The sequence below is a fragment of the Ranitomeya variabilis genome, chromosome 5, assembly GCF_051348905.1.
Source record: "Ranitomeya variabilis isolate aRanVar5 chromosome 5, aRanVar5.hap1, whole genome shotgun sequence".
NCBI lineage: Eukaryota > Metazoa > Chordata > Amphibia > Anura > Dendrobatidae > Ranitomeya > Ranitomeya variabilis.
In genome coordinates, this window is record NC_135236.1 from 267,390,192 (window position 1) to 267,404,261 (window position 14,070).

General features: G+C 43.2%; 1 protein-coding gene across 4 annotated transcripts in view; it reads left to right on the top strand.

Moving 5' to 3' along the window:
* SCAPER (S-phase cyclin A associated protein in the ER) overlaps positions 1–14,070 on the top strand; it is a 369,596-nt gene that overhangs the window by 23,861 nt on the left and 331,665 nt on the right. For all 4 annotated transcript variants that reach the window (XM_077264248.1, XM_077264247.1, XM_077264249.1 and 1 more), the window contains exon 2: positions 884–1,001. In XM_077264248.1, coding sequence (XP_077120363.1) covers positions 884–1,001 — 118 coding nt within the window. The remainder of the gene's footprint in view (positions 1–883; positions 1,002–14,070) is intronic.

The following is a 14,070-nucleotide window of genomic DNA, read 5'->3' on the forward strand; positions in this document are numbered from 1 at the left end:
ACCAGTCCAGGCTGTACCACCATTTTTTCTGTTATTTGTGCTGTTCTCATCAGTTTTTATAATACTGTTACCTTTTTGATGATTTTAATACATTTAATAAAAAATGTTTTTTATTATGAGTTGCCTTTAAATGGAGCTTTTGTCGCTTAGGTGTTTTTGTGAAAGTTGATAAATGTAGGATTGCTGGAGGTGATCACAAAAATGGTGTTTCCATGACCCCCAACACTGGACCCACCTTATTGTGATCAGTGGGACCCCCCCCGAGACCATACATTTATCTTCCATTCTGTTATCCGTCAACCACACCGGTTAAGCTGGCCATATATTTTCCGATCACTGTTGGAGTAGTGTCCCTCTGGTTGACATCTATTCTTTTCATCCCAGCTTACACACATGCATCTTTGGCTTTGCTGAGCATACGTATGTTGTTCTCCAACTCATATTGTTCTCCCTTGAGAATGAAATCATCTGGCATGTTGAAATTCCACAGTTTGATCCTTCTTTTGCCCTACATCAGTCATTGGGGCAAGATGAGACAGTCTCCCAACACATTAGGCGGTCAGTGGATTGGACCAACATTAATCTAATAAATATGTTGGCACTTACTCCTTACTGATAACAAACCTGTATGTGCATTGATAGCAGCAGAGATCTCTGTGTAATCAGTACATAGACCTTTGCTCCTGATTTCCTGACTGTTGGGCCTGCAGAATGAATTTGTCTTATCAGCCCAGTCTAAAGTTTGATATGCAAGAGCCAATAGTACCCGATGTGTACTGGCTATATATCTGTATCACAGGTAAAACACAAGTTGTGTTTTCAGCCTAGTTCTTGCTGTATCAACTTGTTATAAGCTTACTGTTTTTTGTTCACTCATTTTCAGGCTTCGTTTCAAAGGTCTAACAGCCATGACAAGGTTCGGAAGATTGTGGCTGAAGAAGGGCGGACCGCAAGAAACTTGATAGCCTGGAGTGTCCCTCTGGAGAGCAAAGAAAATGAAGGTGCTTACAAAATTGTACACATTGTTTTCTAGGGCGGCTGCTATCTTTATGGAAGTTTTTAGAATTTTAATAAATGGCCAAGCTTGCTTTCTTTATAGCAGGGAGGTCAAACTGAAATACACAGAGGGCCAAAATTAAAAGCTTGGACAAAGTTGCGGGCCAAGCTTGATATTTATTTAAAAAAAAATGTCTACAATTGAAGAAGTTTTTCCTTCTCATCAAATATAACGGTAAACTTTTTCATATGGAAACAAACTTAAAGGGGTTGTCCCACTAACAAAATACATTTCAATTATTATATCTTAGAATAAAATATTTGAAAACTATAATATGTTATGTAAGAGCAGTAAATAGCATATGGCCCAGTGGCCTAATTTAAGTATGAAATATCAAAGGGTAAAACACTTTGAATAATACAGATAATAAAGTATGATGCCAACAAATGTGCCCTCAAACACAGTATGATTCCACTACAGTGAATTCCTTCACATTACCCTGCACACGCATGGTATGATGACCATACTTTAGTGGGGTTCCTCAATCCGCCTATGAGAGAATGGGGACCCCCATCACAATATGATTCTCCAACTGTAATACCCACATAGCCCCCATACAGTATAAAGGCCACAAAAAGTGCACCATACAGTATAATGGGCACCCTATAGTCCTCTATACAGTATAACGGGGCACTGCATCCCCTTTAATACAGTATAATGGCCCCACATAGTGCTCCATACAGTATATTGGCCCCACATAGTGCTCCATGCAGTATACTGGCCCCACATAGTACTCCTTACAGTATAATGGCTACAAAAAGTGCTCCATACAATAAAATGGCCCACATAGTGCTCCATACAGTATAGTGGCCCCACATTATGCTCCATGCAGTATAATAGACTCACATAGTGCTCCATACAGTATAATGGCCCCACAGTGCTCCATACAGTATAATGTGCCCTATATAGTGTTCCATACAGTATAATGTACCCCACATAGTTCACCATACAGTATAATGTGCCCCACATAGTGTTCCATACAGTATAATGTGCTCCACTTAGTTCACCATACAGTATAATGTGCCCCACTTAGTTCACCATACAGTATAATGTGCCCCACATAGTACACCATACACTTTAATAGGCTCCACATAGTTTATCATATAGTGTAATGGCCCCACATAGTGCTCTATACAGTATAATGCGGCCTACATAGTGCTTCAATTAGTATAATGGCCCAACATAGTTCACCATACAGTATAATGTGCCCCACATAATGCATCATGCAGTATAATTCACCCTACATAGTGAACCATATAGTATAATCTGCTCGTTATAGTTCTCTATACAGTATAATAGCCCCACATACTTTAGTGATCCATGCAGTATACTGGCCCCATATAGTACTCCTTACAGTACAATGGTCACAAAAAGTGCTCCAAACAATTAAATGGCCCACATAGTGCTCCTTACAGTATAATTTGCCCCACATTATGCTCCATGCAGTATAATAGACTCACATAGTGCTCCATACAGTATAATAGACTCACATAGTGCTCCATACAGTATAATAGCCCCACAGTGCTCCATACAGTATAATGAGCCCTATATAATGTTCCATACAGTATAATGTGCCCCACTTAGTTCACCATACAGTATAATGTGCCCCACATAGTACTCCATACAGTGTAATGTGCACCTTATAATAGTGCTCCATTCAGTATAATGCACCCCACATAGTGCTCCATACAGTATAATGTGCCCCACATAGTTGTTCACCATACAGTATAATGTGCCCCACATAGTTGTTCACCATACAGTATAATGTGCCCCACATAGTTCACCATACAGTATAATGTGCCCCACATAGTGTTCCATACAGTATAATGTCCCCCACATCGTGTTCTATACAGTATAATGTGCCCCACTTAGTTCACCATACAGTATAATGTGCCCCACTTAGTTCACCATGCAGTATAATGTGCCCCACATAGTGTTCCAAACAATATAATGTGCTCTATACAGTGTAATGGGCACCTTATAATAGTGCTCCATTCAGTATAATGCACTCCACATTGTGCTCCATACAGTATAATGGGCACCACTTATTGCTACATACAGTGTAATGGGCCCAATATTGTGCTCCATACAATATAATGGCCTCTCGATGTGCTCCATGCAGTGTAATGCACCCCAAATAGTGCACCATCTAGTATAATGCATTCCACCTTAGTGCACCATACACTATAAAAGGCACCACATAGTGCACCATACAGTATAATGTGCCCCACATAGTACACCATACACTTTAATAGGCTCTAAATAGTTCATCATATAATGTAATGGCCCCACATAGTGCTCTATACAGTATAATGCGTCCTACATAGTGCTTCAATTAGTATAATGGCCCAACATAGTTCACCATACAGTATAATGTGCCCCACATAGTGCATCATGCAGTTTAATTCACCCTACATAGTGAACCATATAGTATAATAGGCTCGTTATAGTTCTCCATACAGTATAATGGGCCCCACATAGTGCTCCATACAGTTTATTGGGCCCCACATAGTGCTCCATACAGTATAATGACCCCACATAGTGCTCCATACAGTATAATGACCCCACATAGTGCTCCATACAGTATAATGGGCCCACATAGTGCTCCACACAGTATAGTGGCCCCACATAGTGCTCCACACAGCATAGTGGACCCCACATAGTTCTCCACACAGTATAGTGGGCCCCACATAGTGCTCCATACAGTATAATAAACCCCACATTAAAAACTTACCTCTGCCCGTTCCCTCGCTGCTCTGGTCTGTTCAGATCCTCTGCACACCTCGGTACAGCCGGAGCGTTGTAATGACGTCATCGCGTCCACTGCGCTGAGACGTCAGACGCAGTGGGGGAATGATGGGAGAGTGAGCATCAGCTTACGCTCCCTCCTCCATCATTGCTTTTAACTGAATCAACAGTTGAAAGTACAATGCGGCGTCATGGGCCAAGTATACTCGGGACTACGGTGGAGGGATCTGTTGTTTTTATTTAAGGAACTTTCTTAAGGACTGTCGCTGCTGGGTACATGGGCTTCGGTTGTGTTATTTGTCGTCTGGAGGAGCGTAGACTGAATGCAGACAATACTGGCGGGAGATGCGAAATCTGTGGGCCAACCCAAAATTGGGAGACAGTGAGTTTCACCTTGGATGGAGGGTAGTGGGGCTACCGACCCTGGGGAGGGGATCTTGCAGACTGTGGGCAATGTATTTTGGACAGCTCCCCGAGTTGTTGTAAAACCATGGATGTAAGGAATACAAAAATTGTAGTATCGTTAACCTGCCTAGGTGATTATTACAAACCACAACCTCAGATCTTCACACACATCTTTTATTTTCCCATGCAATTAGTATCATGTGTCGAGTTCTACATGAAAAATTTTATGAACGGTCCTCATTTAATCTTAAACTCAAAAGTACGAATATAAGATGTGGTTTGATTAATGCGTCTTACAACATTGCTCAACTTCAGAGGCATTTGGCTTGCTTGTCACAGGACATTTACTGTACTTTTGGCCTACAAGACCCAATTTTTAACAAGAAAAACTATTGTTAAAACGTGTGCGTCTAATTGACCAGAGGCAGGTTCCTCTGATGGAGGAGACCTCTGACGACACTTTGTCCTTCCCGATCACAGAGAGCGCTTCCCTCCCTCCTCCTGCACTGCATTGATCTATGTAATTGGTGCAGAGCAGGAGAGGAACCTTACCAGGACCTGAATGGAGGCTGCAGGAGCTGAAGAACCTTCCACAAGATTAATTCAAAGACCTTTCAGGTCATGTGACTGATCCAACTGACCTGAAAGGTCCTTGAGTTAATTGTGTGGAAGGTCCTACTGATGCTCAGCTTATGTAACCTCCGTTCAGGTCCCGATCCAGAACTGCTAGATGTGGTAATGTACAGTGTGTGTGTGTGTGTGTGTGTGTGTGTGTGTGTGTGTGTGTGTGTGTGTGTGTGTGTATACTTGGAAATACTAGGATTTAATCAGCTCACCCAACCAGACGTGTTTGAATCCAATTCTCAGTAGACATGTGCAGAGCACGGATCACCACCAAGTTCCTGCCGGCCGACTCCCAGGTGAAAATGCAAATCACTCACTTATGCAGCTCATGCAAATATTGAATGGAGGAGATGAAGATAGAATAAAAATCTTGTCCTTTATTAGTGCATCATAAAAACAAGCTGACGCGTTTCAGGCAGTACTGCCCTTAGTCATAGCATAATAAAAATACATTACAACACAATATATAGAGGCACATAACAAAAGGCTACAGCCAATCACAATATATGTCAATTAACCATATATCACACACCTGAGTGCCCATTAGACGAAGTCACACACCCTGCCCAACCTGAGTGTTAGGCTAGCTTCACACTAGCGTTCGGCAGCGCTGCGGATGGCAGCCTTCTTCCTACGTGTAGCCCCGCCCACTGCCGCACCTCTTCCTTCAGCTCCGCCTACGTCGGCATGTGTCCTGCGTACCCTATCTTTAACACTGGGTACGCAGGCCATGCAGATGCCTCCGCATGCAGCGTCTTGATGCTGCGCAACATGTTACATTTTGTTGCGGTCGGTGCAGCTTCAAAACGACGCATGCGGAGGCATCCGCATACATCCGCATGGCCTGCGTACCTAATGTTAAAGATAGGGTACGCAGGACGCATGCCGACGTAGGCAGAGCTGAAGGAAGAGACGCGGCAATGGGCAGGGCTTCACGGAGGAAGAAGGCTGCCATCCACAGCCCCGCCGAATGCTAGTGTGACACTAGCCTTAAACAGATGTTTTAACCACTAAATCTATATACAATATTGCAAATACAAATTGCAAAAATACAACAATACTCTTTATCCATCTATGTAAATACATTTAAATACCCCACATATATATACACTAACCACATATCTTTATTGCATTTATGCATGAAAGCATCACTTAATATAAATACATCAGATTTTTTTTATAATTCATTCCTTTGGGGAAACAAGTATCTACCGTATATACTCGAGTATAAGCCAAGACCCCCTAATTTTGCCACAAAAAACTGGGAAAACTTAATGACTCGAGTATAAGCCTAGGGTGGAAAATGCAGCAGCTACCGGTAAATGTCAAAAATAAAAATAGATACCAATAAAAGTAAAATTAATTGAGACATCAGTAGGTTGTGTTTTTGAATATCCATATTGAATCAGGAGCCCCATATAATGTTCCATACAGTTTATGATGGCCTCCATAAGATGCTCCATATTAAAATATGCCCCATATAATGCTGCACAAAAGTTGGTTATGACCCCATAAGATGCTCCATACAGACATTTGCCCCATATAATGCTGCACAAATGCTGATTATGGCCCTATAAGATGCTCCATACAGACATTTGCCCCATATAATGCTGCACAAATGCTGATTATGGCGCCTTAAGATGCTCCATAGAGACATTTGCCCCGTATAATGCTCCACAAATGCTGATTATGGCCCCATAAGATGCTCCATAGACTATTATGCCCCATATACTGTTGCTGCGATACAAAAAAAAATGACACTCACCTCTCGTTGCTCAGGCCCCCGGCACTTGCTATAGTCACCTTTCCCCGTTCCACCCCCGGGCTGTGTCTTCCCCGTCCTCCGCACTGACGCTCAGGCAGAGGGCGTGCACTAACCACGTCATCGCGATCTCTGACCTGAGCGTCACAGGCAGATGACGCGGAAGACGGCGCCCGGCGGTGGAACGAGGAGAGGTGAATATCTCCGTGCTCCCCCTCCCCATTATACTCACCTGCTTCCGGCGCGGTCCCTGGCAGCTTCCCTGATGGACTCTCTGGGCGCGGCAGCTCTTCCAGCGGTTGTGACGTGTGGCAATGCGTCGCTAATAAAAGTCAATGGAGAAAAAACGCATCCTGCAAGCACTTTTGCAGGATACGTTTTTTCTTCAAAACGACGCATAGCGACGTGCAGTGCATGACTCTAGTGTGAAAGTAGCCTAAGAGATGTAAAAAAGTGGGAATAGGAATATGCAAAAAAAAGCAAACCACCACAGCGGTAATAAATTGCAATGTTGTCAAATATGCAAAAATTAAACAGTAGATACCTATGGTAAGTATATATCATGCGCTGAATGTTTTATACTATAGAAAAAATGTACCGTATATACTCGAGTATAAGCCGAGATTTTCAGCCCATTTTTTTGGGCTGAAAGTCCCCCTCTCGGCTTATACTCGAGTCATACCCGGGGGTCGGCAGGTGAGGGGGGGGCGGGGGCTGTGTAATTATACTTACCTGCTCCCAGCGTGGTCCCTGGACGTCCCTGCTTCTTCCAGCGCTGCAGCTTCTTCCTGTACTGAGTGGTCACATGGTCCCGCTCATTACAGAAATGAATATGCGGCTCCACCACCCACAGAGGTGGAGCCGCTTATTCATTAATGTATGAGCGGTAACGGTGACCGCTCAATACAGGAAGAAGATGCAGCGCCGGGGAAGAAGCAGGGACACAGCGCCAGGAGCAGGTAAGTATACGGGGAGGGGGAGCGCAGCGCAGCGCGATATTTATCCCTCCTCGTTCCAGTGCGGCTCTGTCTTCATCGTCCTCTGGCAGTGACGCTCAGGTCAGAGGGCGCGGTGACATAGTCAGTGCGCGCCCTCTGCTGAACGTCAGTGCCGAAGACGGAGCCGCACGAGGAGCAGGTTAAAGTGCCGGGGTCCTGAGCGACGGAGAGGTGAGTATGTGATTTTTTTTTTTATGGCAGCAAAAGCAAATGGGACAAGTGGCTGTGCGGAGCATCTGTATGGGGCCATAACACTTGTGCAGCACTATAAGGAGCAAGTGGCTGTGCGGAGCATCTGTATGGGGCCATAACGCTTGTGCAGCACTATAAGGGGCAAGTGGCTGTATGGAGCATCTGTATGGGGCCATAACACTTGTGCAGCACTATAAGGGGCAAGTGGCTGTATGGAGCATCTGTATGGGGCCATAACACTTGTGCAGCACTATAAGGGGCAAGTGGCTGTGCGGAGCATCTGTATGGGGCCATAACACTTGTGCAGCACTATAAGGGGCAAGTGGCTGTGCGGAGCATCTGTATGGGGCCATAACACTTGTGCAGCACTATATGGGGCAAGTGACTGTACGGAGCATCTGTATGGGGCCATAACGCTTGTGCAGCACTATATAGGGCAAATATCTCTGGAGCATCTTATGGGGCCCTTATTACCCTTTATGCAGGATTATATGGGGCATATTTTAATATGGAGCATCTAATGGGGCCCATCAAACTTTATGGAGCATTATATGGGGCTCCTGATTCAATATGGATATTCAAAAACACTAACTACTGATGTCTCAATTAATTTTACTTTTATTGGTATCTATTTTTAGTTTTGAAATTTACCGGTAGCTGCTGCATTTTTCACCCTAGGCTTATACTCGAGTCATTAAGTTTTCCCAGTTTTTTGTGGCAAAATTAGGGGGGTCGGCTTACACTCTGGTCAGCTTATACTCGAGTATATACGGTAATTAGAAGAACCCAAAAAAGGGGCTTCTTTCTATATAGTCAGTGCCAAAAAGTGACAGGAAAAAATGAATAACAAAAAATTGATGTACGCATGAAAAATATCCCAGATATTCACCAGAAAATGCATATGTCCTTGAATAAATAGTACCCATGTAAAAAAATGCACAGTAAAGAGGCTTTTCAAATAATTATACAGGGATGGAAAAAAGTAATTCTTTATATTAAATAAACAAAACCCAGTGGCTCAAAGAAATATACCCTAAATAGTTGACAGCCTAAGTGTGAGATGGTGCACATATGGAAGTTGTTTTGGACAACATTAAAAGGGGAACATACTGCGTTATTACCTGCGGGCGGTAGCTGCAACCCGACGCGCGTTTCGCATGTAGCTTCGTCTGCGGGGATATAAAGAATTACTTTTTTCCATCCCTGTTTAATTGAAAAGCCTCTTTACTGTGCATTTTTTTTTTTTACATGGGTACTATTTATGGGTACTATTTATTCAAGGACATATGCATTTTCTGGTGAACATCTGGGATATTTTTCATGCGTACATCAATTTTTTGTTATTCATTTTTTTCCTGCCACTTTTTGGCACTGACTATATAGAAAGAAGCCCCTTTTTTGGGTTCTTCTAATTACATTTTTTCTATAGTATAAAACATTCAGCCCATGATATATACTTACCATAGGTATCTACTGTTTAATTTTTGCATATTTGACAGCATTGCAATTTATTACCTCTGTGGTGGTTTGCTTTTTTTGCATATTCCTGTCCCCACTTTTTTACATCTCTTACTGTATTTACTGTTTTTTTTTAAATGTTTCAATAAAATTTTGTAATTTTATGGCCATCTGCTTCTATGTTCTCTTTTTGATATAAGTATTGTTTTGAAGCTTTGCCATTAGTCTAGACTACATATTTGTTTTTTTGATGCAAATATATTACAGATCTGGAATAGCAATTAGCAAAAAATGTGATAATATAATAATGCTGTGCGTCTTTTGCTCTGAATTTGGTGTTTTTTTTTTGCATATATTGACACAATCCACATCTACTCATGCCGCATTTGTAGTTACCCGTACTTTCTAACCAGGAATAAGCTCTTTTTTTTTCTGAATTATTTGATCCGACATATAAACAGAACATGTTGGCTAAAGTCTACATACCTACTACCTGTAGCAGAGCTGTGTGTATGTAAATGTCCATGTAGCAGAGCTGTGTGTGTCTTTTTAGGGCAGCGGTGTTAACACTGTTCGGCAATGAGGCAGTGACCCAGTAAAGTTCAAAGCAAAATGTCTTTAATGTCCAAAAACGTACAAATGAAAAGCAAACAGTTGCTGTGGGCGACTGCACCACCATGTCACGCTAAGGAGGCACCAGGTGTTCGCTTCCCTTGGCTCTGTGTTGACTTCACACAGGCCGGATGCTGCAGAGACACCTGCTCTGCAGCTTACAAACCAACACTGACACACCCAAACCTTTGCTGCGGGGTTTTTAAATGGAAACTGTGGCCATGGGCCACTTGTAAGACCTGGCTGGAGGCAGTGAACTGCCCCACTACCATCCTGTAGTCCACTCTAAAAATAAAAGCCCTTAACGGGTTTTCCTAAACATTGCCTTGGCCAAATAATTTGACCAGGTCCACACTTACTTTTGTTTTGCACTGCAACCACAGCTATGCCTGTGACTGCAATGTACTCCAGCGGCCTCAGTGTGCATCCTGGGGGATACATATAGACCCTCGCATATGATCCTCCTCACTGCCTCACAGCATGTAGCAAAGCTGTGTGTTTCTATATGTGCATGTAACAGAGCTATGGGTTTCTCTATGTGCGTATATAGCTGAGCTGTGTGTGTCCATAAGTCCATACAGTGGGGAAAATAAGTAATTGATACACTGACCACTTTGCATGTTTTCCCACCTACAAAGAATGGAGAGGTCTGTAATTTTTATCGTAGGTACACTTCAACTGTGAGATACACAATCTACTGTAAATATAAAAAACAGAAAATCACGTTGTATTATTTTTACATAATTAGTTTGCATTTTATTGCATGAAATAAGTATTTGATACAATAGAAAAACAGAACAATTTGGTACAGAAACCTTTGTTTTGAAATTACAGAGGTCAGACGTTTCCTGTAGTTCTTGACCAAGTTTGCACACACTGCAGCAGGGATTTGACCCACTCCTTCATACAGATCTTCTCCAGTTCTTTCTGGTTTTGGAGCTGTTGCTGGGCAACATTGAGTTTCGGCTCCCTCCAAAGATTTTCTATTTGGTTCAGTTCTGGAGGCTGGCTAGACCACTCCAGGATCTTGAAATGCTTCTCACGGAGCCACTCCTTAGTTGCCCTGGCTGTATGTTTCGGGTCATTATCATGCTGGAAGACCAAGCCACGATCCATCTTCAATGGTCTTACTGAGGGAAGGAGTTTTTTGGTCAAAATCTCACGATACATGACACCTTCCATACTCCAAGACGGTGCAGTCGTGCTGTCCCCTTTGCAGAAAAGCACCCCAAAAGTATCATGTTTCCCTCACCATGCTTGACGATTGAGCTGGTGTTCTTAGGGTTGTACTCATCCTTCTTCTTCCTTGCGTGCCCTGCAGGATTTTAATCCATGACAGCGTAGTGTGTAACAAGCGGTAATGTTTGAGACTGTGGTCCCCGCTCACTTAAGGTCATTGGCCAGGTCCTCTTGTGTAGTTCTGGGCTGATTCCAGACATTTCTCAGAATCATCCTTATCCCTCGAGGCGAGATCTTGAATGGAGCCCAGACCAAGAAAAATTGACAGTCATCTTGTGTTTCTTCCATTTTGTAATAATTGTGCCAATAATTGTTGCCTTCTCACCAAGCTGCTTGCCTATTGTCCTGTAACCCATCCCAGCCATGTGCAGGTCTAGGTCTACAATTTTGAAGAGGTTGGGGTGTGATTGAGTGTGCGGACAGGTGTCTTATATACAGGTAACGAGTTCAAACAGGTGCAATTAATGCAGGTAATGAGTACAGAGCAGGAGAGTTTCTTAGGCTATGTGCACACGTTGCGGATTTTGCTGCGCATCCGCAGCGGATTGGCAGCAGTTTTCCATGAGTTTACAGTACCATGTAAACCTTTGGAAAACAAAATCCGCAGTGCACATGCCAATGTCAATTCTTTGTGCGGATTCTGCAGTGGTTTACACCTGCTCCATAGTAGGAATCCGCAGGTGTAAAACCGCAGGTGGAATCCGCACAAAAACCGCGGTAATTCCGCAGTGCGGATTTCCTGCGGATTTACCAAAATCAGTGCAGAAAAATCCGCACACCTTTCCGCAATGTGCGCACATACCCTTAAAGAAAAATAAACAGGACTGAAAGCCAAGTTCTTGCTGTTTCGTAGGTGATCAAATACTTATTTCACTCAATAAAATCAAATATAGACAAACGAATGGCACTCACCAGGCTAATTTTTCAGACTTCATTGCAGCATCTTCTACGGGAGAATTGGAACAGGGGTGCATGAATGACGACGAATGTTTTGCGCAAGTGCGCTTCAACGGGTTACACAATAAAATGCAATTTAATTATTTAAAAATCATACAAGGTGATTTTTTTTTTTTTAATTCTGTTTCTCACAGGTGAAGTGTACCTACGATAAAAATTACACCTCTCCATTTTATGTAGGTGGGAAAACTTGCAAAATCGCAGGGTATCAAATATTTATTTTCCTCACTGTATATAGCAGAGCTATGTGTCTATATGTGCTGTAGCAAAGCCAGGAAGGCAAGGGTTAAATCCTAGCTCTGCAGACTTTGTTTAGTACACCTAACTAGCTCTGCATATAAACAGGCTTGGTGTTCATATAAGATAGTCAGCTCAGGGTTGCTGATCAGACTGGATGAGTCTTGGAGCTGAAGGGAGCGACACAGGACAGAACCCCAGCTGAGAAGAGTCTGCACAGGCCGTGTGTAGAGAACCACAAGTATCAGTGACTGTCAGTGGACAGTAGTTGTTTTATTTGACCGAGCTGGGGTTAGCTCAGCCGTGTACGAGTAGCCAGGGTCAGTTCTGTTTAGTTAGCGCCTGGACAAGGTCAGGGACTAATGTTTGTTTTGGTTCTGTGCAATCTGTGGAAAGCAATAAAAACTGCATGTGTTTGGACCAAAACCGCATTTTCTGTGTGAACGCTACCTAATGCCTACCAGAGAAGATGAATCCCTACAGTACATATATAACAGAGTTGTGTGTTTTATATGTGAATGTAGCAGAGCTGTGTGTGTACAATATACACTGCAAAGAGACACTAACAATAGATTTCTTACCTCCCTTTTCTACCCTAGTACATTAAGATTAGTGATAATCACCCCTCCACTTTACCCTGCCAGGGAAATTTAACCCCTTCCTGACATCAGACGTACTATCCCGTCGAGGTGGGGTGGGCCCGTATGACCACCGACGGGATAGTACGTCATACGCGTTCGGCCGCGCTCACGGGGGGAGCGCGGCCGATCGCGGCTGGGTGTCAGCTGCATATCGCAGCTGACATCCGGCACTATGTGCCAGGAGCGGTCACGGACCGCCCCCGGCACATTAACCCCCGGCACACCGCGATCAAACATGATCGCGGTGTACCGGCGGTATAGGGAAGCATCGCGCATCGAGGGGGCTCCCTGCGGGCTTCCCTGAGACCCCCGGAGCAACGCGATGTGATCGCGTTGCTCCGAGGGTCTCCTACCTCCCTCCTCGCCGCAGGTCCCGGATCCAAGATGGCCGCGGCATCCGGGTCCTGCAGGGAGGGAGGTGGCTTACCGAGTGCCTGCTCAGAGCAGACACTTGGTAAGCCTGCAGCCCTGCACAGCAGATCGTCGATCTGACAGAGTGCTGTGCACACTGTCAGATCAATGATCTGTAATGTCCCCCCCTGGGACAAAGTAAAAAAGTAAAAAAAAAATTCCCCACATGTGTGTAAAAAAACAAAAAACAAAAATATCCTAAATAAAGAAAAAAAAAAAATGATTCCCATAAATACATTTCTTTAGCTAAATAAAATAAAAAAAACAATAAAAGTACACATATTTAGTATCGCCGCGTCCGTAACGACCCAACCTATAATACTGCCCCACTAGTTAACCCCTTCAGTAAACACCGTAAGGAAAAAAAAAAAAAAGAGGCAAAAAACAACGCTTTATTATCATACCGCCGAACAAAAAGTGGAATAACACGCGATCAAAAAGACGCATATAAATAACCATGGTACCGCTGAAACGTCATCTTGTCCCGCAAAAAACGAGCCGCAATACAGCATCATCAGCAAAAAAATAAAAAAGTTATAGTCCTGAGAATAAAGCGATACCAAAATAATTATTTTTTCTATAAAATAGTTTTTATCGTATAAAAGCGCCAAAACATAAAAATAATGATATAAATGAGATATCGCTGTAATCGTACTGACTTGACGAATAAAACTGCTTTATCAATTTTACCAAACGCGGAACGGTATAAACGCCTCCCCCAAAAGAAAT